Source organism: Panthera uncia (genome assembly GCF_023721935.1).
Source record: "Panthera uncia isolate 11264 chromosome C1 unlocalized genomic scaffold, Puncia_PCG_1.0 HiC_scaffold_4, whole genome shotgun sequence".
NCBI classification, from domain to species: Eukaryota; Metazoa; Chordata; class Mammalia; order Carnivora; family Felidae; genus Panthera; species Panthera uncia.
In genome coordinates, this window is record NW_026057585.1 from 64,658,942 (window position 1) to 64,685,694 (window position 26,753).

The window sequence follows — 26,753 nt, forward strand, 5'->3', positions numbered from 1 at the left end:
TTCTCTAATTCTTAAATCATGCTCTTTTGCTGTCATCTCCCTCTTTTTTTCTGCTTTGTTATTCTCTATAAGTTTGTCCTCTATATCGCTGATTCTCTGTTGTGCCTCATCCATCCTTGCCGCCGCTGCATCCATCCATGATTGCAGCTCAGTTATAACATTTTTTATTTCATTCCGACTAGTTTTTACTTCTTTTATCTCTGTAGAAACGGATTCTAATCTATTTTCGACTCCAGCTAGTATTCTTATTATCGTGATTCTAAATTCTGGTTCAGACATCTTGCTTGTATCTGTGTTGATTAAGTCCCTGGCTGTCATTTATTCATGCGTTTTCTTTTGGGGTGAATTCCTTCGTGTTGTCATTTTGAAGGGAGAAAAGGAACTAATGAGGTAGAAAAATTGAAATTAAAAAAAATATTAAAATTAAAAATTAAAAAGATACACACACAAAAATCGAATAGATGATGCTAGGTCCTAGGTATGTTTTGGTCTGGGTGTTGAAAGTGGTTTGACAAATTAGAGAAAAAAAAGTAGGGGGAGAGAAAAAAAGGAAATCGTTTGTGAATTTGAAAAAATGAATACACTGAAGTAGACTAGTGTGAGATGATGGGGGTAAAATAGAATTTGAAAATAGAATTTAAAAACATATTCACAAAAGTAAAGAATATAGTAGAAAAAAAATTAAAGAAAAATATTTTGAATAAAAATTAAAGATAAACATGAATTTTTTCATTTTCTGTATAAGAAACGGAAAAGAAATGAAAAAGAAAAAAGATTAAAAAACGAAAAAAAGAAAAAGTCGTTTGATAATTTGAGAAACTGAGTATACTGTAGTAGACTAGAATAAAATGATGGAAGTAAAATAGATTTTGAAAAAATTTACATAGAAGCAAAAAATATAGTAATAAAACTTAAATAAAAATATTTTGTATAGAAGTTGAAAGTAAAAATGAAGTTTTTCTCTTTCTGCATTTGAGAAAAAGGAAAGAAACAAGAAAAAAAAGAAAAGGAGAAGTTGTTTGAAAATTTGAGAAGGTGAGTACACTGACGTAGACTAAAACAATGATGGAAGTAAAGTAGAATTTGAAAAAATTTACACAAAAGTAAAAAATATAGTAATAAAAATAGAGAAAGTTATTTTTAATAAAAATTTTTAAAAAATGAATTTTTTTGTTTCTGTATTCAAGAAAAAGAATTGTAAAAGAGAAAAAGGAAAATGAAAGAAAAAAGAAAGAAAATTGAATAGATGAACCCGCTAACAGATTGAAGTAGGATGGAAATTGTCTCGTTTTCCCCTAGAAGTCAGTCTGTGTAGCTCTTTATAGTCCATAAATTAAGCCAGTGGTGAGACTTGTGTTCTTGAAGAGCGTGGTTGGCCCAGTTGGGTGGGGCTCAGTGCAACAGCTCCACTCTCCACTAGATGGAGTTGCTAGCCTACTGAGTGGAATGTTGCGGTGCTTGTAGGTGCATATGCGCATGTGCATGTGCAGGAGCGGTGAAAATGGTCCACCCAGCTACCCAGTCTGTTCTCCTGGATCAGCAATTGCGCACCTGTCCTCTGTCTTTAGCTCTCCTCCACTCCCTGCTTTTTCACTCTCTGTGACCAGGCCCCAGGCAGTCCGTCTCTCCCGAGTTTTGTCTCTGATGCGGCTGTTTTCCCTGGCCCCTTCTGTAGGGCTGTGGCTTTGATACGTTCCGCCCCTCTGCGGGAGGGTCTCACCAAGCAATGGCCGAATGAGGAATGGCCGAATGTCGGCTGCACCCAGGAACATCCGCTGGACCCTGCTGTTACTGGTGCCCTGAGACTGCAGCCAGGTGCCAGCCCACCCCAGAAAAAGTTCACGAGACAGTGTAGCAGCAGCGTTTCAGGGATTATGGAAAATCACAACACACATCTGGCACCAGGCTTTGCCCTGAATGACCTTGCCCCAGCACCAGTGAATGTGGCCGCCTTCTGGGGTCTACTGGGACCAGGTGGCTTCAACAGTCTCTACCAAATGTCCTTCCAGCAGTGGAACCTCTTTTCCCTGTGTGTTCCGAGAACCTCCCGGACCCCACTCTGTTCCTGAGGATTCGCCTTTCCCACCAGAGCACCACCAGGTATTGATCTGCGGAGTTGCAGCCTTTGCGCTCCCCTTGTTGACAGTCTTAATGGAATTTAAGCCCTCTCCTTTCTCATTTCTCCCTTTGTAGTTTAGTCCCTGTGGCTATTTCCAATTTTCCACTTTATCTTCAACTGCTTTTGGTGAGGGGGGGAGCGCTTTTCCAGTATGCTCCCCCCCAGTCTCCATCCTCTCTCCACCCTCAAAAGTGGTTCCCTACTTTTCACGGCTTCTTGCCCCCCAAATTCACCTCTCCACGCCACGTACTTGCTGAATTCTGTGGTTCACGTTTTGCAGATTGTTGTGTTAATCCTCCAATCAGTTTTTTAGGTGTGTAGAATGGTTTAGTGTTGGTGGCTGTATTTCATGGATGCGAGACACATAAAAAGCTTCCATGCTGTTCTGCCATCTTGGCTCCTCCTTTGTTTAAGTTTCTAAGGAGCCACCAAACTCTTCTCTGCAGCAGCTGAACCATTTTACTGTGTCATTAGCAGTGTGTGAGGGGTCCAGTTTCTCCATGTCTTTCCAAACATTTGTTATTTTCTGTTTTTAAAATTTTATTTATTTATTTATTTTAATTTTTGTAACATTTCTTTATTCCTGAGAGAGAGAGAGAGACACACACATAGAGCATGAGCGGGGGAGGGGCAGAGCGAGGGAGGAACACAGAATCCGAAGCCGGCTCCAGGCTCTGAGCTGTCAGCACAGAGCCTGATGTCGGGCTTGAACTCATGAGCCTTTGTGCTGTGAGATCATGTCCAGAGCCAAAGTTCAACGCTTAACTGATTGAGCCACCCAGGTGCCCCTATATTTATTTATTTTTAATTACAACCATGTTGGGAGGTGTGAAGTGGTGCTCATTGCGCTTTTGATTTCAATTTCCCTAATGGTTGGTGATATTGAGCATCTTTTTTTGTGCTTGTTGGTTATCTGTGTACCTTTGGAGAAATATGCTAAGTTCTTAGCCCATTTTAAGATCAAATTGTGTTCTTGTGTTTGAGTTGTTAAGTGTTCTTTATATAATCTGGATAACTAAACCCTTATTAGACCTACGATTTGCAGATATTCCCTCCCATTATGTAGATTGCTTTTTTTTTTTTCTCAGCAATGCCCTTTGATGCACACATATTTTTAATTTTGATGAAATGCAGTATATGCGTTTCCTCTTGTTGCTCATGCTTTTGATGTCACATGTAGGAATCCATTACCAAACACAAGGTCATGGATATTTACCCTTACAGTTTTTTCTAAGACTTAAAATTTAACTCTTCTATTTTGAGTAATTTAATCAATTTTGAGTTCATTGTTGTATATATGGTGTGAAGCAGAGGTCCAAATTTATTATTTTGCATGTGGGTATCCAGTTGTCTCAACACTGTTTTTTGTTTTTTAGAAGAAACATATATATTTTTTAATTTTAGAGAGAAAGCATGAGTGGGGGAGAGGGTCAGATAGAGAAAGAGAGAGAGAGAGAGAAGAGAGAGAAAGAGAGAGAGAGAGAGGAAGAATCTTAAGCAGGCTCCATGTTCAGTGCAGAGCCCAATGTGAAGTTTGATCCCACAACCCTGAGATCACTATCTGAGCCAAAGTCAAGAGTTGGATGCTCAACCAGTTGAGCCACCCAGGCATCCTGTCTCAGCACTGTTTGATGAATAGAGTGTTCTTTTCCTATTGAATTGTTTTGGCACCCTTTTCAAAAATCAGGTGGCTATAGGGGTGCCTGGGTGGCTCAGTCAGTTAAATGTCCAGCTTCAGCTTAGGTCATGATCTCACGTTCATGAGTTGAAGCCCCATCTGAAGCTGTCTGTGCTGACAGCTCAGAGCCTGGAACTTGCTTCAGATTCTGTGTGTCCCTCTCTCACTCTGCCCCTTCCTTGCTTGTACTCTCTCTTTCTCAAAAATAAATAAACATTAAAAAAAAAATCAATTGGCTATATATGTATATAGGTTTATTTCTGGACTCTCAGTTACATTATATTGTTCTGTATGCCTGTCTTATATCAGTATCACAATGGATACTGTAGCTTTATAGTAAGCTTTGAAATCAGAAATTGTCTTTTGACTTTGATTCCCCCCTCCCTCCCCCCAAGATTGTTTTCACTCTTATTGGTCCCTTGCAGTTCTCTTTGAAATTGAGGATCAGCTTTTCCGTTTTACAAAAAAGGCTGTTGGAATTTTGATAGAGATTGCATTGAATCTGTACATTTCTTTGGGTAGTATGGTCCTCTTAATGATAGTAAGTCTTCCAATCCATGAATATTGGATGTCTTTTCACTGATTTAGGTATTTTAAAATTTCTTTGAGCAGTTTTCAGTGTTTCCTTCGTTAAATTTATTTCTATATATTTTATTCATTTAGTCTATATCACAAATGGAATTATTTTCTTAATATCCTTTCCCAATTATTCATTGCTAGTGTATAGAAATACAACTAAGTTTTGTGTGTTGATTTTTTATCCTACAACTTGTGTGTGTGTGTGTGTGTGTGTGTGTGTGTGTGTGTGTGTGTATGAAGCCCTGAGGATTTTCTATGTTTAAGATCATATTATTTGGGAATAGGGATAGTTTTACTTCTTCTGTTCCAGTTCTGTTGTGTTTTATTATTTTTCTTGCCTAATCTGGCTAGGATTTCAAATATAATGTTACATAGAAGTGGCAAAAGTGGGCTTTCTTATCCTGTTCTTAACCTTAGGGTAAAGGTTTTTAGTGTTTCATCATTGAGTATGCTGTTAGTTTTGGGTTCTGCATAAATATATTTTATGTTAAAGAAGTTCCCCTCAAGAGGTGCCTGGGTGGCTCATTCGGTTAAGCGTTCAACTTCGGCTCAGGTCCTGATCTTACACCTCATGGGTTCGAGTCCTGTGTCAGGCTGTGTGTTGATAGCTCACAGCCTGGAGCCTGCTTCAGATTCTATGTTGCGTGCTCTCTCTCTCAAAAAATAAATAAACTTAAAAAAAAAAAAGTTCCCCAAAAGTTCATAATTTATGTGTTTTTATCATGAAAAGGTTGTTGGATTTTTCAAATACTTTTCCTGCATCATTTGAGCTGATATTTTTGTTTTGTTTTGTTTTGCTCTTCCTTCAGTCTATATATGTGGTATAATGATTCCTCTGTGTTGAATCACTTTTGCAATCCTGGGATAAATTCTCTCTTAATATGTAGCTGGTTCTGGTTTGCTGTTATTTTGTTGAGAATTTTTTTCATTTATATCCACAATGGATGTTGGTCTGTGTTTTTCTTTTTTAGTGCTCTGTTTATCTGACGTCATGACCTCACAGAATGACTTAGGAAGTGTCCCCTCTTTGGATTTTGGGGGATGATTTAAAAAAAATGTTTTTTTAACATTTACTCATTTTGGGGAGACAGAGAGACTGAGCAGAAGTGAGGGAGGGGCAGAGAGAGAGGGAGACACAGAATCTGAAGCGGGCTCCAGGCTCCGAGCTGTCAGCACAGAGCCCGACGTGGGGCTGGAACTCACAAACTGCGAGATCATGACCTAAGCTAAAGTCGGATGCCCAACCGACTGAGCCACCCAGGTGCCCCTTTGGGGATGATTTATAGGATTGGTGTTAATTCTTTTTTATATAATTGGTAGAATCTAGCAGTGAAGCCATCAGGTCCTTGGCTTTTCTTTATAGGAGACTTTTGATTACTGATACAATCTCTTTATTTGTTATAAGTCCATTTGAATTCTGTTTTTTCTTGAGTCAGTTTTGGTAGATAGTATGTTTCTAGGAATTTCATTTCATGTAGGTTATCTAATTTGGTGACATATAATTATTCATAGTATTATTTTCATACTTTTGTAAGGTCAGTAGTAACATCCCTGCTTTCACTTCTGGTTTTAGTAATTTGAGTCTTCTCTCTTTTTTTTCTTGGCCAGTCTAAACATTTGTCAATTTTGTTAATCTTTTTGAACAGTCTTTGATTTTGTTGATTTTCCTTATTTTTTCTGCTATTAGTCTCATATTTTTATTACTTTCTTCCTTTTAGAGGCTTTGGGTTTAGTTTGTTCTTTTTCTGTTCCTTAAGGTGTGAGGTTAAGTTATTTATTTTAATCTTCTTTTTAATAAGAAATTTACAGGTGTAAGTTCCCTTTTGGTCATAGAAAGATACTTTTTATGGTTTCTATCTTCCAGAATTCATTGAAACTTGTTTTTATATATTCTTTCCTAGAGAATGTTCCATTTGCACTTAAGAAAATATGTATTTGTGTTGTTTTGGGTAGAGTGTCCTATAAATGTTAAATCTAGTCACTTAATAACTATATTTCAATTCCTCTATTTCCTTATTGATGTTCTGTTTAATTCTGTCCTTTATTGAAAGTATGGTATTGATATCTCCAAGTGTTTCTGTAGAATTGTATTTCTCCTTTCAATTTTGTCAATTTTTTCTTCATGTATTTTGGAGACTCGGTTATTAGGTATGTATGTATTTCTTATTTTTATATCTTCTTGATGTATTGTTCTTTTATCAGTTCTTTTATGAAAATTTTTGATTTAAAGTCTGCTTTATCTGATATTAGTATCGTGAGTCAGCCTTTCTTTTGGTTACTAATTGCACACATATTTTTCTGTCCTTTCACTTTTCACCTTTTTATGTCTTTGGATTTTGAAGTGAGTCTTTTATAGATAGCCTATAGTTGGATCATGTCTTTTTTATCCATTCTGCCTATCTCTGACTTCTAATTGGAGAGTTTAATCAATAATTACTGATAAGGGTGCATTTAGTTTGGCTAGTTTGCTGTTTGTTTTCTGTGTGTCATTCTTTTTTTCTCAGTTTCCTCAATTCCTTCATTATTGTCTCCTTTTTGGTTACTTGACTTTTTGGTACTGTACTGTTTTGTTTCCTTTCTCATCCCTTTTTCTGTGTGTTTTTTACTTATTTTCTTAGTGGTTACTCTAGGGATTATAAATAGCCTCTCCATATTATAACAATCTGTTTTGAATTAATACCAGCTTAACTTCAGTAGCATACAAAAACTCTGCTCCTATACAGTTCCATCGCTCCCTCTTCATGTTGTTATTACACCTTACATCTTTATACATTCTGTGCTCATTAGTGTCAATTTATACATTTTGTGTTCATTAATGTCAATTTATAATCTTGTTTTATGCATTTGTTTCTTAAGTAATGTAGAAAAAAGTTATAAACCAAAAATATAATAATACTGGCTTTTGTGTTTGCCTATATAATTACATTTATTATTTATTTATTTATATTAAATTTTTTAAATGTTTATTCATTTTTGAGAGAGAGAGAGACAGGAGCATAAGTGGGGGAGGGACAGAGAGCGAGGGAGACACAGAATCCAAATTAGGCTCCAGGCTCTGAGCTGTTAGCACAGAGCCCGATGTGGAGTTGTAACTCACGAACTGTGAGATCATGACCTGAGCCGAAGTCGTCCTTTTAACTGACTGAGCCACACGAGGTGCCCCTTTCGTTTAGTGTTAAAGGATGGTTTTTTCTTGTTTTTGTTTTTGTTTTGCTTTAAATAAGTCATCCTACTGCTTTTTGGCATTTATAATTTCTGTTGAGAAATTAGCTGTTGATCTTATTGGGGGTCCCTTGTAGATGAAGTTTTCTCTCCTTTCATGATTCTTTTTGAGTTTTTTTTTTTAATTTTTCTAATGTTTATTTTTGAGACAGAGGGAGACAGAGTGCGAGTGGGGGAGGGGCAGAGAGCGAGGCAGACACAGAGTCTGAAACAGGCTCCAGCCTCTGAGCTGTCAGCACAGAGCCTGGTGCGGGGCTTGAACCCACGAACCATGAGATCATGATCTGAGCCGAAGTCAGATGCTCAACCGACTAAGCCACCCAGGTACCCCTCTTTTTGAGTTTTGATAGCTTGATTGTAATGTGTTTTGGTACGGATGTCTTTGCGTTTATCCTTTTAGGAATCTCTTGAACATTTTGAATGTGTAGTTTATTAAGTCTTTTACCAAATTTAATTAAGTTTTTAGCCATTATTAAAATATTCTTTCTGCCTCTTTATTTCTTCTCCTTCTGGAACTCCCTGTTATGCATGTGTTGGTGTATTTGGTGGGTCTCACTTCCCTCTTCAGCTCTGTTCATTTTTCTTCGTGCTTCCCAGATTGGATAATTTCATTTGAACTACCTTCCAGTTCTCTATTCTTTCTTCTGCCTCCTCAAGAGTTGCTGTCAAAACCCTGTAGTTAATTTTTCATTTCAGTTATTGTGCTTTTCAGCCCAAGATTTTTTTTCCTTGGGTTGTTTTTAAAGTGATTTGTATGTCTTTATTGATAGTCTCTGTTTGTTGACACATTGTCATTTTGGTTCCCATTAGCTCTTTGTTTATGGATTCTTTGAGCTCTTTGAGGATGTTTAATATGATGATTGAAAATCTTTGTGCAGTAAATCTGATGTCTCTTCTCCCTCACAGACCATTTCTGTTAGTTTCTCCTTTGAATGGGTCATACTTTCCTGTTGCTCTGTATATATCACAATTTCTTTTTTCACAAGTGATTATTTTAAATATATAATGTGATAACTCTGGAATCCAAGTTTTTACCTCTCCTTATGGTTCATTTCTGTTGCTTTCTGTGGGTTGTTATTTGTTCACTGACTTTTCTAAACAATTTTTATAATTTTTTTGGTGATGAGTTGTCTCTGTCTTAATCTGCTTGGGCTACAGTGACAAAATACCATAGAACAGAGATATTTTCTCATAGTTCTGAAGACTGAAAGTCTCAGATCAGTGGTGCCAGTGTGGTTAGTTTTTGGTGAGAACTCTTCCTGACTTGCAGATGGCCACTTTCTCTCTTGGTTCTCATATGGCAGGGACACACACACACACACACACACACACACACACACACACACCAAGCACTCTCTGGTGTGTCTTCTTATAAGAGACGTTAATTCCATTATGAGTGCCCCACCTTCATGATCTCATCTAAACCTGATAATTTCCCGTATGCCCCCCGTTACTGAGTGCCATCACAGTGGCGCTTAGGACTTCGACATCTGAATTTGGTGGGCAGTGGGAGTGGGGTACAAACATTTGGTACATAACAGTCTCTGAAATCTTTTCTTTAGTTGTGATCTGCTAATGGTATGAGAGAGATTTTTTTAAATATCTGGAGTAAAAAAGAAAATAAAAAGAAAAGAGAAAAAAAAATGAAGAAAGAACGTAGGCTGTCTCTGTACTGGAGCACTCTAACACTTAGGCTGTTTACAACTCTCTCTTTTTTTGTGCTGAGCCTAGAGATGAGTCGGTAGTTTTTTCAGGTTTTCTCTGAGTAGGTGTCTTGCCTTGGACATGTGCATGGCTTTCTAAACTCCCAGTATTTTTTAGTGCCGTACTTTCCCAAAGAAATTGTCTTGCCATCTTTTTCTTCCAGGTTTTTGGCTTGCCTGTTATTTGCCTCCATTGGAATATTTTGTCCCAAGTGGCAGTGAGTTTTTCATTTGCCTTAAAATTTTTATGAAGAATGTCCTCTTCAGAGTATAGCTGCTCTTTCTGTACTAGGAGAATTTTGAGTTGGTAAAACAAAGGCGAGAGCCTTGAGTCAGTCCTCAGGTAGCCTTGCACAGGTCACAGCAGACAAATTCTTTGAGAACAGTGTCTGCTCTGCTCTCTAGAACCAGGGACTAGGGTTCAACTGTAGGAATGTGGGTTAGTATATTCAAGACTTTCACAGAGCCAAGAGTGGAGAAAGGGAAATAAAAACATTGCAAAGCTTTCACACTGTTTTGAAGTCACCTTTTTCATGTTTCAGCATTTGTTTGGTTTGTACAAACCTTTGACCAATTTCCAGAGTTCTGAGAAATTTGATTCTGATGGTTTTTGTTCAATTTTTTTGTGTTTCTGTGGAGGGATTGGCTCTTGGAACTACCACCTACATGTATTTCTGAGGGAAAAAAGGATGATGTCTTTGAGGAAGTGTATTTTGCTTGTGCTTTCCGATGTTTGTTGCTGTTGGGCTCACTATGTACCTCTTACAGTTTTTCTCTCCACTTCTTCCTGTGCAGCTTCTGCCCTATCTTAACTGTTCTTAGCTGCTTTTGTTACTATTTTGGAGCCTTTGGATTATCCCTGGTTTTTCATTCAGCTTAAAATGAAGATTGCCTTTTTTACTTGTTTCCTTTGTTACATTTTTATGGTGTCCAGGAATCAAATTATTCCCTTACTCCCCAGATTTCCCTCTTTAAAAATTTTTTTTCATTTTATTTATTTTCATTTTTTTTAAACATTTATTCATTTTTGAGAGTGAGAGAGAGTATGAGTAGGGGAGGGGCAGAGAGAGTGAGAGACACAGACTCAGAAGTAGGCTCCAGACTCTGAGCTGTCAGCACAGGGCCCTATGTGGTGCTTGAACTCACAGACCGTGAGTTCATGACCTGAGCTGAAGCCAGATGCTTAACCAACTGAGCCACCCAGATACCCCCCCCCCCCAATTTTTTTAATGTTTATTTATTTTTGAGAGAGAGAGGCAGGGAGGGAGAATCTGAAGCAGACTCTAGGCTCTGAGCTGTCAGCACAGAGCCCTGTGTGGGGCTCGAACCTACAAACTGTGAGATCATGACCTGAGCCAACTGGAATGCTTAACCGACTGAGTCACCCAGGTGTTCCCTGCAAATTTCCCCTTTGGTCCTTGTAGTCAACCCTTCTTCCTATCCTAAGCCTCTGATAATTAATATGTTTTCTGTTCTTATAACTTTGCATTTTCTAAAATGTTATGTAATTGGAATTATACAGGGTGTAAGCTTTTGAGCCTGGCTCAAAACACATTGCATAGTAATGTACAATAGCACATTGTACAATGTACAGTTGTACATTGTACAATTGTACATATGTACAATAGCATAATACATTTGAAGATTTATTGCCGTTGTTTTGAGTCATCAGTAATGTGTTCATTTTTGTTGCTGAGTAATTTTCTATTGCATGAATGTACAGTTGAAGGAAATTTGGGATGTCTTCTGTTTTTAGTGATGATGAATAAAGCTGTTATAAACATTCATGTGTAATTTTCACGTGAACATAAGTTTTAATTTCTTAGATAAATAATACCTAAGAAGTGGGATTACTATATCATAACTTTCTAAGAAAATTGCTAACTAACTTTGCAAAGTGGCCATATAATTTTGAGATTCTTATGTAATACATATATCAGTGTATGAGAGTTCTGGTTCTTCTGCATCCTTACCATCACTTGATGTTAGTGTTTTGGATTTTAGACACTCTAATGTATCGAAGTGGCATCTCTGTTTGTTTTACATATTCCTATTAACTAATGCTGTTGAACATTTTTTCATGTGTATTTATTTGTGTATCTTCTTTGGGGAAGTTTCTGTTGAAATCTTTTGCCATCCATCCATCCATCCATCCATTTGTTTATTAATTATGTTTATTTATTTGGAGAGAGAGAGACAGAGCATGAGCAGGAGAGGGGCAGACAGAGAGGGAGAGACCATCCCAAGCTGGCTCCGCAGTGTCATAACAGAGCCCAGTGTGGGGCTTGAACCCCCGAACCCTAAAATCATGACCTGAACTGAAATCAAGAGTCGGTTGCTCAGCCGACTGAGCCACCAGGTGCCTCTTTATTATTTATTTTAATTGAGTTTTGAGACTTCTTCTTATATTTTGGTTATTAATCTTTTATTAGGTGTGTTTTGCCGATATTTTCTCCCAGTGTGTGGTCTGGCTTTTCATAACCTTAACAGTGTCTTTCAAAGTGCAGTCATTCTTAATTTTAATGAAGTCCATTTTATCAGTATTTTTGGGCTTTACTTTAGCTGTTGTGTCTAAAGCTCCTGAAGATTTCTTAGATTCTTCATATGTTTTCAGCACTAAAATTAGAATGGAATTAATAAATGTAACTAGAAAGGTTTTAGTATCCTTTCTTTAGTATTAAGAAAGTAAAATGGGGCACCTGGTTGGCTCAGTTGGTTAAGTGTCTTACTCTTGATTTTGGTTCAAGTCATGCTCTCATGGTTCGTGAGTTCAAGCTCCACATTGGGCTCTGTGCTGACATTGTGGAGCCTGTTTGGGATTCTCTGTCTCCTTCTCTGCTCCATGCTGTGCAAGCTCTCTCCCAAATAAATAAACCTAAAAAAATTATGTTTTAATTAAGCCAGTATGTTCAAAATGGTCATCTCAACACACATTTAATAGAAAAATTATTATTTTTAAAGGTTTTGATTTTAAGTAGTCTCTTTACACCCACTGTGGGGCTCGAACTTACAACCCTGAGATGAAGAGTTGCATGCTTTACCAACTGAGCCAGCCAAGCACTCTGAAAAATTATTATTAATTCTTTTGATAATTTTTTAAAAAGCTTCTTTATTTTTTAGAGAGAGAGTGAGGGCCTGTGTGTGCACTTGGGGAGGAATAGAGAGGGAGAGAGAGAATCCCAAGTAGGCTTTGCACTGTCAGTGTAGAACCTGATGTGGGCCTAGTGGGCCTTGAACTCACGAACTGTGAAATTACAGCCTGAGCCAAAGTTGGGCCCTTAACTGACTGAGCCACCCAGGCGCCCCTTAAAAATAAAGAATTTACGTTTTAATTTTTGTTCTAACTCCCACCCTCACGTGTATTTCACACAGCATATCTTAACTCAGTTGAGGCACATTTCAGGGACTCCCTATCCATGTATGTCTAGTGGCTACGATATCAGAAAGCACAGGTCTAGAAGTTTTAATAGTTTTAGGTTTTACTTTAAATCTGTTATTTATTTCGAGTTACATTTTGTATAGGTATGGGTTGAAGTTCTTTTTACATGGTTGTCATCAGAAATGTTTTAATGAAAGCTCTGGGCAGTTAGAAATCTAGAGATTATTCTAGGCTCTAAAGCTCAAGATTTAAACATAACTTTCTGTTACTGCTTCATTGTCTTTTATTTCAGTGCAGTGTAAATTTACTTTGTAATTAATTTTCAAACCGTATTTGTAAAATGCTAAGATGTGTTAGGCATTTAGTGTCTTGGCTTTATTCACATACCTTTTCAAACTTAAATTACACATTATGCTCTTTACCTTTTTAAGATTAACCTCCCCATTCGCAAACTCATATCTAAAATTCTTACTTTGTTTCCAGGCATGTACTGGCATTGAAAACATTGATGAAGCTATTACATTGCTTGAACAAAATAATTGGGACTTAGTGGTAAGTACTTCTTTTTTTTCTTTTTTGCAGCTTTGTTGAGATATAATTGGCATATGGCATATAAATTTAAGGTGTATAACCTGATGATTTGATATACATATATATTGTGACATGATCAACACAATAAGGTTAGTTAACATATCTGTCATCTCACAGTTACTTTTCTGTGTGTGATAAAAACTTTTAAGATTTACTCTTTTAGCAATTTTGAAGTATACAGTGTAGTTTTGTTAACTCTAATTGCCTTGCTGTACATTAGATCCCCATTTATTCATTTTATACCTGGAAATTTGTATTTTTTGACCACCTTCATTCTGCCCTACCCCTGATAACCACCAATCTAATCTGTTTCTGTGAATTCCATTTTCTTTTAGATTCCACATAAAAGTGAGATCATACAGTATTTGTTTCCTCAGAATTATTTCAAGAATTTTTTCTTTCCCTGACCAGTAATCAAATTTTATTAATTTTTCAGTGTCCTTAACATTCCTTATAGATGGTTCAGCATACCATAGCCATTAATAATTTTAATCTCAGTGCACAAAATCTAAATGTCTTATCTTTAATAAGAAGTTCATATTTAGTTCAGTATTAAATTACTAAATTATTATGAATTCTTAGATAATTATATGGTTCTTAAAGTTGTTCTCTTCTCACTGTGTATTAAGGTTCCTCTTCCCCTGTAATATTTTGATTGAGATGCTTGGTAGGAGAGAAAAGTCAGACATGTCTAAATGTCAGAATAATTCTATTTGATGTTTCCTCCTCACTTCCTGGAGCTCTCACTATTGATCACCCCTTTCTAAAGCTATTAAAGAAGTGACATTCTTGTGTGGTTAAAAAAATTTTTTTTAGTGAACTTCAGACAATTTATTATAGAAGTGGTTTAATGTTTTGAATGGTGGGAGGCAGTAACTCATAAATCAAGTCCGGACACAGCACTACAGAATTGTAATTTATTTACAGTTGCGAAGCAACCTATACATGAGTTGTTTAAAAAAGATTTTTTTTAATGTTGATTTTTGAGAGACCGAGACAGAGCATGAGTTGGGGAGGGGCAAAGAGAGAGGGAGACCCAGAATCCAAAGCAGGCTCCAGGCTCTGAGCTGTCAGCACAGAGCCCGATGTGGGACTTGAACCCATCAACTGTGAGATTATGACCTGAGCCGAAGTCAGATGCTTAACCAATTGAACCACCCAAGTGCCTCATAAACATGAATTGTTTAACAGTATTGGAATAATACTGGTTGTGTTGGGATGACACAGGTGTCCCTCAGTGCCTTTGAAATGCTAAAAAAGTCCAAATTACAATTTTGAAGAAGTGTTAATTTTCAGAGGTAAAAACTTGAGATGTGGGCTTAGAGGGCTGAGATTAGATATCCAGCTATGTTCAAGTCCATGCATGCATTTATATAATCAACCATTAATTATCTATGTGTTTTGTGAAGATTTACTACTTTTAATTTTTATACTCAAAATATGAAAAATCTTTATTTTCAGCTTGTACAACTAATTGTTTAACATTTTCTGGTATATTATGCAAGGGTGTTTTCTTTTAATTGTGTGATTAAATTTTTCTAAATACAGATGAGTTAGTTGTAGTCCTCCTGTTTTGTAATCTGCATTTTTCACAACAGCGTATCACGAATGTCTTTATCTAAATAAATGTGACTGCTTATTCTTTTTAATGTTCTTTTAATGTTTGCATGGTATTTCAAAGGATGGTTGTAGCATAATTTTACCAATCAGTCCTATGCTGTTAGACATTTAGGATTTTTGCAGTGTTTTGTTAATATACACATTACTGTAGAGAATATTGTTGAACATCGTGGTGTGTGTAACCTATTATTTTCCTAGAAGATATTGAATAAATTCAAATCATAAGTGAATTTCTGGGTCAAATTATATATATATTTAAGTTTTTGGATATTTATAGTCCGTTGCCTTCCAGGATGGTTGCATTAATATGTACATTTTTGAGATTGTCTATTTCATTAAACCAGAGTTTCCTTATTTTTCATATAAGAAAAATGTTCAAAGAACACCTTTGGTACTTGTCAAAGTTTACAAATGCTTGAAATTATGGTCTGACTTGAAATCCATGCTTTTACAATGATACAATCTTCTTTTAAACGTATTTTTATTCTTTCCTTCTTCTTTTCTAAGTTTTTCTGTTAATCACCCTCTGCTCATCATGACACATGCACTCCTTAATCTCCATCACATATTTCACACTTCCTCCCTGCTCACCTCCCTTCTGATGACCCTTATTAGTTTGTTCTCTATGATTAAGAATCTGTTTCTTGGTGTGTGTCTTCCCCCCCCCCTCCTTTGCTTATTTGTTTTGTTTCTTAAATTCCACATATGAGTGAAATCATATGGTATTTGTTTTTTTCTGACTGACTTATTACTCTTGGCATTATACTCTGTAGCTCCATCCGTGTCATTGCAAATGGTAAGATTTTATTCTTTTTTATAGCTGAATAATATTTCATTGTATATATATATACCATGTCTGCTTTATCCATTCATCAGTCAATGGACAGTTAGGCTGCTTCCATAATTTGGCTATTGTAAGTAATGCTGCTGTAAATATTGGAGTGTATATATCCCTTTGAATTAGTGTTTTTGTATCCTTTGGTTAAACAGTTGTGCCATTGCTAGATTGATTATAGGGTAGTTCTATTTTTAACTTAAAAATTTTTTTAATGTTTATTTATTTTGAAAGAGAGAGCAAGCTTGAGTGGGGGAGGGGCAGAGAGGGAGAGAGAGAGAAAGAGAGAGAGAGAGACTCAGAATCCAAAGCAAGCACCAGGCTCTGAGCTGTCAGCAAAGAGCCCCATGTGGGGCTCAAACTCACAAGCCACAAGCAAGATCAAGACCTGAGCCGAAATCTGACACTCAATGACTGAGCCACCCAGGTGCCCCTCTACTTTTAACTTGTTGAGAAACCTCCATGCTGTTTTCCAGAGTGGCTGTACCAGTTTGCATTCCTACCATCAATGCAAGAGGGTTCCCTTTCTTGGCATCCTTGCCAACACCTGTTGTTTCCTGTTTTGTTAATTTTAGCCATTATTACAGGCATGAGGTGATATCTGGTTGTAGTTTTGATTTGCATTTCCCTGAATTGAGTGATGTTGTGCATCTTTTCATGTGTCTGTTGACCATCTGGATGTCTTCTCTGGAGAAATGTTTGTTCATGTTTTCTGCCCATTTTTAGATTGGATTATTTGTTTCTTGGGCATGGAATTGTATCAATTTTTTATGTATTATGGATACTAACTCTTATCAGATAGTCATTTGCAAATATATTCTCCCATTCCATAGGTTGCCTTTAGTTTTATCAATTGTTTCCTTTGCTGTGCAGAGGCTTTTTATTTTGATGAAAGCCCAGTAGTTTAATTTTGCTTTTGTTTCCCTTTGCCTCAAGGAATCTGTCTAGAAAAAATTCTATGATTTTTATAGTTTCAGGTCTTACATTTAGGGCTTTAATCCATTTTGAATTTATTTTTGTGTATGGTGAAAGAAAGTGGTCCAGTTTTATGCTTTTTGCATGTAGCTGTCCAGTTTTCTCAACATAATTTGTTGAAGAGACTTTTTCCCATTGGATATTCTCTTCTGCTTTGTCAAAAATCAATTGACCATATAATTGTGGGTTTATTTCTGGACTTTTATTCTGTTCCATTGATCTACGTTTCTATTTTTGTGCCAGTACCATACTGTTTTGATTACTACAGCTTTGTAATATAAGTTGAAGTCTGGAACTGGGATGCAGCTTGCCTTTTGTTTTCAGAATTGCTCTATTTGGGGTATTTTGTGGTTCCATATTAATTTTAGGATTGTTTGTTGCAGTTCTGTGAAAAGTGCTTGTAGTATTTTGATAAGGATTGCACTAAATATGTAGATTGCTTTGGGTGTAGACATTTTAACAGTATTAGTTCTTCTAGTCTTTCCCTTTGTTTATGTCATCTTCAGTTTCTTTCATCAGTGTTTTATAGTTTTCAGAGTACAGGTCTTTTACCTCTTTGGTTGGGTTTATTCCTAGTTATCTTATTATTTTTGGTGCAATTGTAAGTGGGATTGTTTTCTTAATTTCTCTTTCTGCTGCTTCATTATTGTTGTATGGAAATGCAACAGATTTCTGTAGATTGATTTTGTATCCCGGTGACTTCACTGAATGAGTGTATCAGGTCTAGTGGTTTTTTTTTGGTGGAGTCTTGAGGGTTTTCTGTGTACAGTATCATGTCATCTGCAAATAATGAGAGTTTTACTTCTTCCTTACCTATTTGAATACCTTTTATTTCTTTTTGTTGTGAGATTGCTGTGTCTAGGACTTCCAGTATTATATTGAATGAAAGTGGTGAGAGTGGACATCCTTGTGTTGCTCCTGACCTGAAGGGAAAGGCTCTCAGTTTTTCTCCATTAAGGATTATGTTAACTGTGGGTTTGTCATATATGACCTTTATTATGTTGATGTATGTTCCCTCTAAACCTACTTTGTTAAGGGTTTTTATCATGAATGGATGTTGTACTTTGTCAAATGCTTTTTCTGCATCTATTGAGATGATCGTAGTTTTTATTTTTTCTCTTACTAACACGATGTATCACATTGATTGTTTAGCCATTGAACCATCCTTGCATCCCAGGAGTAAATCCCACTTGATTATGGTGAATGATATTTTTAATGTATTGTAGGATTCTATTTGCTAATATTTTGTTGAGGATTTCTGCATCTGTGTTTTTCAGAGATAATGGCCTCTAGGTCTCTTTTCTTGTGGTGTCTTTGGTTTTGGTATCAGTAATACTGGCCTCATAGAATGAAGGAAGTTTTCCTTCCTTCTCTATCTTTTGGAATAGTTTGTGAAGAATAGGTATTAATTCTTCTTTAAATGTTTGGTAGAATTTGCCTGTGAAGCCATTTGGTCTTAACCTTTGTTTGTTGGGAGTTTAAAAATTTTTTTAAATGTTTTTATTTATTTTTTTATTCTAGAGAGAGAGGGAGAGAGAGAGAGCACACATGCGAGAGCAGGGGAGAGAGGGGCAAAGGGAGAGAAAGAATCTTAAGCAGGCTCCATGCTCAGTGTAGAGCTTGATGTGGGGCTTGATCCCACAACCCTAGATCATGACATGAGCCAAAATTAAGAGTTGGATGCTCTACTAATTGAGCTACCCAGGCAGCCCTGTTGGGAGTTTTTTGATTTGTGATTCAGTGTTTTTGCTGGTAATTAGTCTGTTCAAATTTCTATGTATTTTTGTTTCCATTTTGTTTCTGTTTATTCATTTCTTCTAGGTTGTCCAATTTGTTGGTATATTGTTTTTCATAATGTTCTCTTATAATTGTATTTCTGTGATATCTATTGTTATTTGTCCTCTCTCATTTGTGATTTTATTTATTTGGGTCCTTTCCTTTTTTTTGTTGTTAAATCTGGCTAGAGGTCTATCACTTTTATTGATTTTTTTTCAAAGAACCAACTCCTAGTTTCATTGATTTATTATTTTTTAAGTTTCTACATCATTTATTTCCACTCTAATCTTTATTATTTCCTGCCTTTTGCTCGTTTTAGGTTTTGTTCTTTTTCTGGCTTCTTTAGGTGCATCATTAGGTTATTTATTTGAGATTTTTCTTGGTTCTTGAGGTAAGCCTGTATTGTTATAAACTTCTCTCTTAGAACCACATTTGCTGCCTCCCAAGGTTTTGAATTGTGTTTTCATTTGTTTCCATGTACTTTTTAATTTCTTCTTTTATTTATTTGTTGACCCATTCACTAATAAGTAGCATGTTATGTAACCTCTCTGTATTTCTGCTCTTTCCAGATTTTTTTCTTGTGGTTGGTTTCTAGTTTCATAGCTTTGTGGTCAGAAAAGATGCATGGTATGACTTCACTCTTTGTAAGTTTGATGAAGCCTGTTTTGTGACCTAATATGTGATGTATTTTGGAGAACGTTCCTTGTGTACTTGAAAAGAATGTGTATTTGTTTTTAGGATTGAATGTTCTGAATATATCTGTTAAATCCATCTGGCCCAGTGTTTCATTCAAAGCCGTTGTTTCTTTGTTGATTTTCTGTTTAAATGACCTATTTGATGTCGGTGGGATATTAATGTCCCCTACTACTATTATTATTGTTATTATTATTATTTATCAATTATGTTTGTTATTAACTGTTTTATGCATTTGGGTGCTTTCATGTTGGGTACATAAATATTTACAATTATAATATTTTGTTGGATTGTCCCCTTTCTTATGTTGTCCTTCTTTGTCTTTTTATAGACTTTGTTTTGTTTTTAAACTTTACTTATTTATGCTTATTCCTTTCATTTTTTATTTTTAGCCAAACTTTTTCAAGTTTATTTATTTAGTTTGAGAGAGACAGAAACAGCACGAATGGGGGAGGGGCAGAGACAGAGGGAGAAAGAGAATCCCAAGCAGGCTCTGCACTGTCAGCACAGAGCCTGACATGGGGCCTGGTCTCATAAACTGTGAGATCATGACCTGAGCTGAAATCAAGAGTTATATGCTTAACCTAGTGAGCCACCCAGGTGCCCCCAGACTTTGTTTTAGTCTATTTTGTCTGATATAAGTATTGCTACTCTGGCTTTCTTTTGGCATCTTCATCCTCTCACTTTTTATCTGCAGGTGTCTCTAGGTCTAAAATGAGTCTTGTAGGCAACCTACACATGGGCCATTGTTTGTTTGTTTAATTCATTCTGTCACCTCATGTCTTTTGATTGGAGCATTTAGTCCATTTATATTCAAAGTAGGTATTGATAGAAATGTATTTATTGCCTTTTTATCGCTTGTATTGTGGTTGTTTCTGAAAATTTTCCCTGATCCTTTCTTGTCTTTCTTTCATGGGTTCCTTGTTTTCTTTAGTCATACATTTGGATTTCTTTGTTTTTATTCTTTGTATGTGTATTAGTAGTTTTTGATTTGTTGTTACCATTAGGTTTGTATATAACATCTTCTGCATATAGCAGTCCATATTAAATTCATGGTTGTTTAAGTTTGAACCCATTCTTTACTCCTTTCCTCCCCCTATTTTAGGTATATGGTATCATATGCTACATACTTTTATATTGTAAGTTCCTTGACTGATTTTTTTTTTTTTTACAAGAATACTCACTTTGACTACTTTTGTGTTTCCTACCTTTATACTGTCTTTTTTTTTTTTTTCCTCTTTCCTTTCCACTCAGAGTCCCTTTTGATATTTCTTGCAGGGCTGGTTTAGTGATCATAAACTCCTTCAGTTATTGTTTGGGAAATTAATTTATCTCTCTTTCTATTGTGAATGATAGCCTTGCTGTATAGAGTATTCTTGGCTGCAGGTTTTTCCCCTTAAGCACTCTGAATATATCATGCCACTCCTTTCTGGCTTGGAAGGTTCTGCTGAGAAATCTGCTGATAGCTTTATGCGGTTTCCTTTGTATGTACCTTTTTTTATCTGACTGCTTTTAGTATTTTCTTTATTGGTATATTTTGTCATTTTAATTACAGTATGTCTTGTGGGTCTTCTTTTTTGATTTTGACGGGGGTTCTCCATGCCTCCTGGATCTGGATGTCTGTTTCCTTCCCCAGATTAGGGAAGTTTTTAGCTATTTCATCAAATAAATTCTCTTCCCCCCTTTTCTCTCTTCTCTCTAGGCTCCTATAAAATGAACATCATTATGTTTGATGGAGTCACTGAATTTCTTAAGTCTATTCCAGTATTGCATAATTCTGTTTCCTCTTTTGTTCAGCTAGATAACTATACATTATTCTGTCTTCTAGGTCAGTAATTCATTTCTCTGCTTCTTTCATCCTGTTGTTCATTACATCAAGTGTATTTTTCATTTTGATTATTTAGCTCTTTATCTCTGCTATGTTATACCTTATCTGGGTTAATTGTCTCACTGATGTCTACCACTTTTTTCTCGATTTCAGTAAGTAGCTTTAAATTGTCCATCAACCATGTTACTTATATCTGTTTCACTTAGATCTGCAGCTGTGGTCTGATTCTATTCTTTCATTTGGGACAAATTCCTGTCTTCTTATTTTTCCTAAGTCTCTGTTCCCTTTTCTCTGTGTTAGGAAAGTCATCAACATTTCCTTTTTTTGAGGGTAATGGTTTTATGAAGAAGTCCTCTAGTGCCCTGCAGTGTAGTTTATTCTATTTGCCTAGGGCCTGGCACTTCCAGAAATGTCCCCATGAGTGCTGCATGTGCTCTGTTGTTTTGTCCTGACCACTTTATCCTTCAGGCCAGTTGTCTGCAGAGGCTCTCTTTGCCTGGGTTGGGCAGTGTTTGGTCCTTGGCCTGAAGGTGGCATTTTTTTTTTTTTTTTAACATTTATTTATTTTTGAGAGACAGAGCATAAGCGGGGAAGGGGCAGAGAGAGGGGAGACACAGAATCTGAAGCAGGCTCTAGGCTCTGAGCTGTCAATACAGAGCCCGACATGGGGCTCGAACTCACGAACCATGAGATCATGACCTGAGCTGAAGTCAGATGCTTAACTGACTGAGCCACCTGGGTGCCCCTGAATATGGCATGTTTTAACTAGGTATGTTCTGGTCTGCTTATGAAATGAGACCTGTAGTTGCCACCACTGGAAGAAAGGCCTTGCAAAACTCCTGGGTGGGCGTCATGGTGTTGGCGGGGGTTTGGGGTGGGTCTTCCTGGGGAGAGGCCACCCCACTGGGAGTGAGGCAATTGTGATTGGGAAGGTGGTTCTTCTGAAATATGGGGAGGTGGGGCTTGGTTTAAGCAAGTTAGGTAGCAAGTGTCGGCACTGTGCTTGTTCCTGCTGGTGGCCCTGTGCTTATGCTGAGGGGTGGGTGGGGGGAAGTGGTATCTGCCAGTTCCATTGTTTCCAGCAGGGTCTCTCTGTGAATGCTGCCTCTCTGGGACATGTTCCAAGATGAGCAAATAATCTCCCCCACTGCCTCAGGTTCTCTTCAGAACAGTTTCCATGCTGTATGTCCATAGGCTGTTTGTCCTGCTTTCTCTTCAAGAGCAGCCACAGTGTCCTTTGAGCTCTCTTAGAGCAAAGAATGTTGACCTTTAATACTCTAGGCTTAAACCCCTGCTGGTTGCAAGAACTCCTGAAATTTGGGCCCTGACGCTTTCCAAGCCAATTGCTGTGGGGATTCGTTTTTCCATGTGTTCTCCTGTATCCTGCTCTCTCACCCTTGTCTGCAACTGGGGCTCTCCCCACCACAGCAGCCATGATCTGTTTGTCTCTCAAATTGCATCTCTGCATTTTGTACCTTCTTCGAGGTGGCCTCTTTTCTTCCTTTAGTTGTGGAGTTTGTTCTGCCAGTCTTCAGATAAATTTCTGGTGCATTTTGGTTGATTTGATAGTTATCTAGTTGTATTTGTGGGATGAGGCAAGCCTAGGGTCCTCCTACTCTGCCACCGTATCTTCCTAATCTGTTGTGCTATATTTTTATCAAAGCACTGTATAGATGACATGTCCATGATTTCTATGGAGATGGAAAGTGTCAGGAACTTATTCAGAATAATGTCTGCAGGTTTCTTGTCTTGAAGTTTTTTTTTTTGCAATCTCACGTGCATTATTTAGTTTGTGTATTTTTAGGGTGTCTTTTGGAGAGGTTGATATAAATTGTTGTTTGAGATTAAAAATCCCACCAAGCTAATCTTGTGTGGTATTGATGAAAGGAGTATGGGATAGAGTTAAGTGAGGTTGTGGGCTTAGAGTAATGGAGTACAAGTCTTTCATCTGAAAATTACCAGTTGTGGTGTCAAGGGGAGGGTGCAGGAAATGAATGTAAACTCTTTCCTAATGTCCTTTCTGTTGGTCCATGTTCTTTAGCTTTGAAGGGTAAAACATTAATTGATTCTGCCTTTTTCTCAGTCCATTCTATCTAGAATATTGTAAAGGACAATTTTCCTAGGTAGCATTAAATAATTGCGTGGCACAAGTACTCTTCTTCAACTATTTCTCAGTTATTTGATTTTGGAAAATATTGTAATAGCACTTGACTTAAAAACACTGGTGTTAAATTTCTGGAGAAATGTAATTTCACACTTTTCCGGGCCCACACAAAAGCATCAGGATCTCTCTCACAACCTTAATCTTTGGGTTTCTTTTGAAATATATGTCCTAACTGGCTTTTCTCTGCAAATAATCCACTTGTATCCACAGTAAAAATTTGCTGTGCTGTGTAACTATATTCTATACATTCTCTCATTGTCCTATTTTTATACAAGGTTTATGCTTTTAAAAAATGAAACTTGAACATTTTGAATAACTTACTACTAGTTCAAACTTTTCATTGGTATCATGGCACTTTTTATATGGAGTTTTATGTATTTTGCCTGTGCAGTGTATTTTATCTTTCTAAATTATGATTATCACTGCTGTATATTTTATGGGCCTTATGGAACAGTTTGCATAATTTGAGTTTTAAACCTTGGACATATCTATATTTAAGATTTCCTGTATACATCAGTTCAACTTCTCCCGTGTTTTTGTGCCCATTTTGCTAGAGAAGGGTAGAGAAATGTGAGTTAGGTACCACAGTTTGGGATTGTGATGATTTTAAGAAAGCCCATTACATCAGTACTGAGTGTTTACAGTTTATCCAGATTTATGCTAGATAGAGTAGGATCTTAAATAAAGTAACAATATATGGTAGCTGACTTTGATAAGTGTACTGAAAATTTGGTAAGACATCTGGTTTCTTATACATGTATATTATACTCAAATGGGAATAACTTCTTGAAAAATAATGATTGCAAGTATTTTTGCTATTTTATAGATGTAGACACAAATTACATATTCTGTATGAAAATATCACTGAGTCCCAGGAATTTTAGTTATTAGTCACTTACCCCGATCTTGTACATTATTTTCATTATATTGCTATTCACAAACTAGTGCTTCCAAACCCTTTTCTAAGTACTCCCCAGTTGACTCTATTTTGGGGTAACTGTAGGTTATATATGCAAAAATTCTGAAAACAAAATAACATGAAGTTTAATTCTTCTTTTTTTAACCTTTATTTATTATTGAGAGACAGAGCATGAGCATGGGAGGGGCAGAGAGAGGAGCAGACACAGAATCTGAAGCAGGCTCCAGGCTCTGAGCTGTTAGCACAGAATCCGACAAGGGGCTCGATTCCACAAACCATGAGATTATGACCTGAGCCAAAGTCAGACATTTAACCAACTGAGCCACCCAGGCACCCCACATGAACTTTAATTCTGTTGGGCAGTATCTCGAGCTACTGTTTTACTTGAAATGAAGACTGTAGTTTTACTCTGCCTGCCTCCTCCATCTACCTCAGACTGAGTTTTCACCGTGTTTTCACTTACATTTAAGAGATTAACGTTGTTATGGTTAATTTCCTTCCTTGCAGATGAGTATTTTCAGTTTATATCCAGAAAGATGAGCACATAAGGAAGAATTACTGCCAATGAATTAGAATCTCTTACAAAGATTGCATGGAAGCATGCTATGTAATCACTATAAATTTTAATGTAGGCTCCAGATTTGACCCAGTGTTCATTTTTTGTTTTCAGTACAGAAGAATTTGTGCCAGTGGAGAATAGAAATCTATATAGTTTGTGTTAATTGTGAGTAACCAAAATGTGAGACAGTTAACTATAGTGAAAACCCATTGTATTCATCTTGAATCAGGAGGCTGGCTTTTCAAATCTCTTGTCATTCTTTTATTGAGTATGGTCTAAGCTGAGTTACTTCTTTATGAACTTTTTTTTACATATAATAAGGGGTTTGGATTAAATTACATTCAAGATCCCTTGATACATGAAATGTTTATGAAAAATTGATTTATGTTCTAATTCCTATTAAGATTCTGTAAAAATCAAATATGAATAGTAATATAAGCAAAAATTTTAGTAGAACTTCATCAGTGTTTGGAATACTTGTATACATACCATTTTGTTTAATCTTTTTAACAACTTTGTAATGTAGATAATGGCAGGACAAGATGCTATGCCAGTTGTTTCACAGGTCTTTATATATGAAACTCCTTCAATAAAGTAAAATTTCTAATAAGCTCAAGGAGATCTAGGGAAAGATATTTGACATATACTTAATAACCCAGTGCCACATGAAAAGTAAAAGTAAAAAAAAAGTAAAAGTAAACCTGGCCATACTACATATTAAGTACTCTATGCTCTTAGGGAATGATTTTTGAACTTTGCACCATAATTCTGCTCTAGTTTTCTGCCTGTGCTGACATAGCTGTTTTGCTGAAGAAAGACTCTATTCAGAGTGCTTGTATTTATCTTTACATGTTTCAAATTAATGCAAAAATGAAACAAATCTTCCTATTTATTTTTGGATCATTATTAAATTACTAGTCTTCATTGGTAGATTTGTATTAATAGAAGCTTGTATGTAGTGGTAAACACTGAAGAGTCAAACGTAAGGAAAATTATCATGCACATAATTTGTCTCATTTTCAGATTCATTGAGGTGCTTTGAGATCTTTCTATTACACCAGTTTTCACTTTTGAAGAAATGTATCTTAATGATTACCCTAAAATTCCTTAGGAAAATTTCTTTTGCTACCCTACTCAGGATGTGGCTGTAGAGTTCCTTGAGTGTGTACTGCTTTTCTACTTTATACAGTGTTTTGAACACCTGCAGTTTTATGAATGAACTAGTTTAGCCAGTGATATAATGAGTCTCTGTTGTCATCAGAAAGCAGCCAAGCATTGAGTGCTGCCCTTCATCAATGGCCATTAGACACTGGCTTATACTTGCACAGATCCTTGCTATGACAAAAGAGAAGTTATTGTGAAGGAATATCTCATATTAATTTCTCCTCTGCTATAGCCTTCTTTGTTTTCCTTCTTTTTGAGGGACCATAAGCCCATTGTTCTACAGAAGTTTTCACTTTTTCAGTTTGTAATTTGACCATCATTCCATCTCTACCATCTGCCCTTTTATTGAGGGTTTACTTTGTGCTAGGTATTATGTCAAGTGGTTTACCTACATTATTTCATTTAATCTTCAGAGCAGTTCCAAAAGGTGGATAGGTAGGTATTAGGTTTTTTTTATAGATGAGAAACTGAGGCCCAATAAAGTAAACTGTACATGCTTGTGCATCTGATAAGAAGTAAAGCTGTGATTCTGAACTCTTGTCTGTCAATCCATAAAAATGTTCATGCCTTTAAAGTCATGGTATTAAATTTTCCATAGCAGCGTGTGTGTATCTATCTCCTCTTTACTGCTATATTTTCCTTTCCGGCATTCACAACTAATTTCATATTGTCAAGTGAAAGAACTTTTGCTTTGGTTACCTAGTGGTACTTTAAATATATTTATGCATTTTTTTCAAATAGATTCTAAGATTCTGGAAGAAAGTGCTTGCATTTTTTTTTTTAATGTTTATTTTTGAGAGAGAGAGAGGGAAAGCACATGCATGTGAGTGGGGAATGGGCAGAGGTGGGGGGAGGGGCAGAGAGAGAAGGTACAGAGGATCTGAAATAGGCTCTGCGCTGACAGCAGAGAGCCTGATGTGGAGCTCAAACTTAAGAACCATGGGATCAT

The 26,753-nt window shown here is 36.5% G+C and overlaps 1 protein-coding gene across 3 annotated transcripts in view; it reads left to right on the forward strand.

The window, feature by feature from the left end:
- Window positions 1-26,753, forward strand: part of FAF1 (Fas associated factor 1) — a 527,970-nt gene that overhangs the window by 59,086 nt on the left and 442,131 nt on the right. For 2 of the 3 annotated variants that reach the window (XM_049618586.1, XM_049618589.1), the window contains exon 1: window positions 13,158-13,232. Coding sequence is in view for 1 of the 3 variants with exons in the window: in XM_049618584.1 (XP_049474541.1) it covers window positions 13,164-13,232 (69 nt within the window). In the remaining 2 variants the exon portion in view is untranslated. Of the gene's footprint in view, window positions 1-13,157; window positions 13,233-26,753 lie in introns of those variants that run through there. The other variant, XM_049618584.1, reaches the window with a different exon arrangement.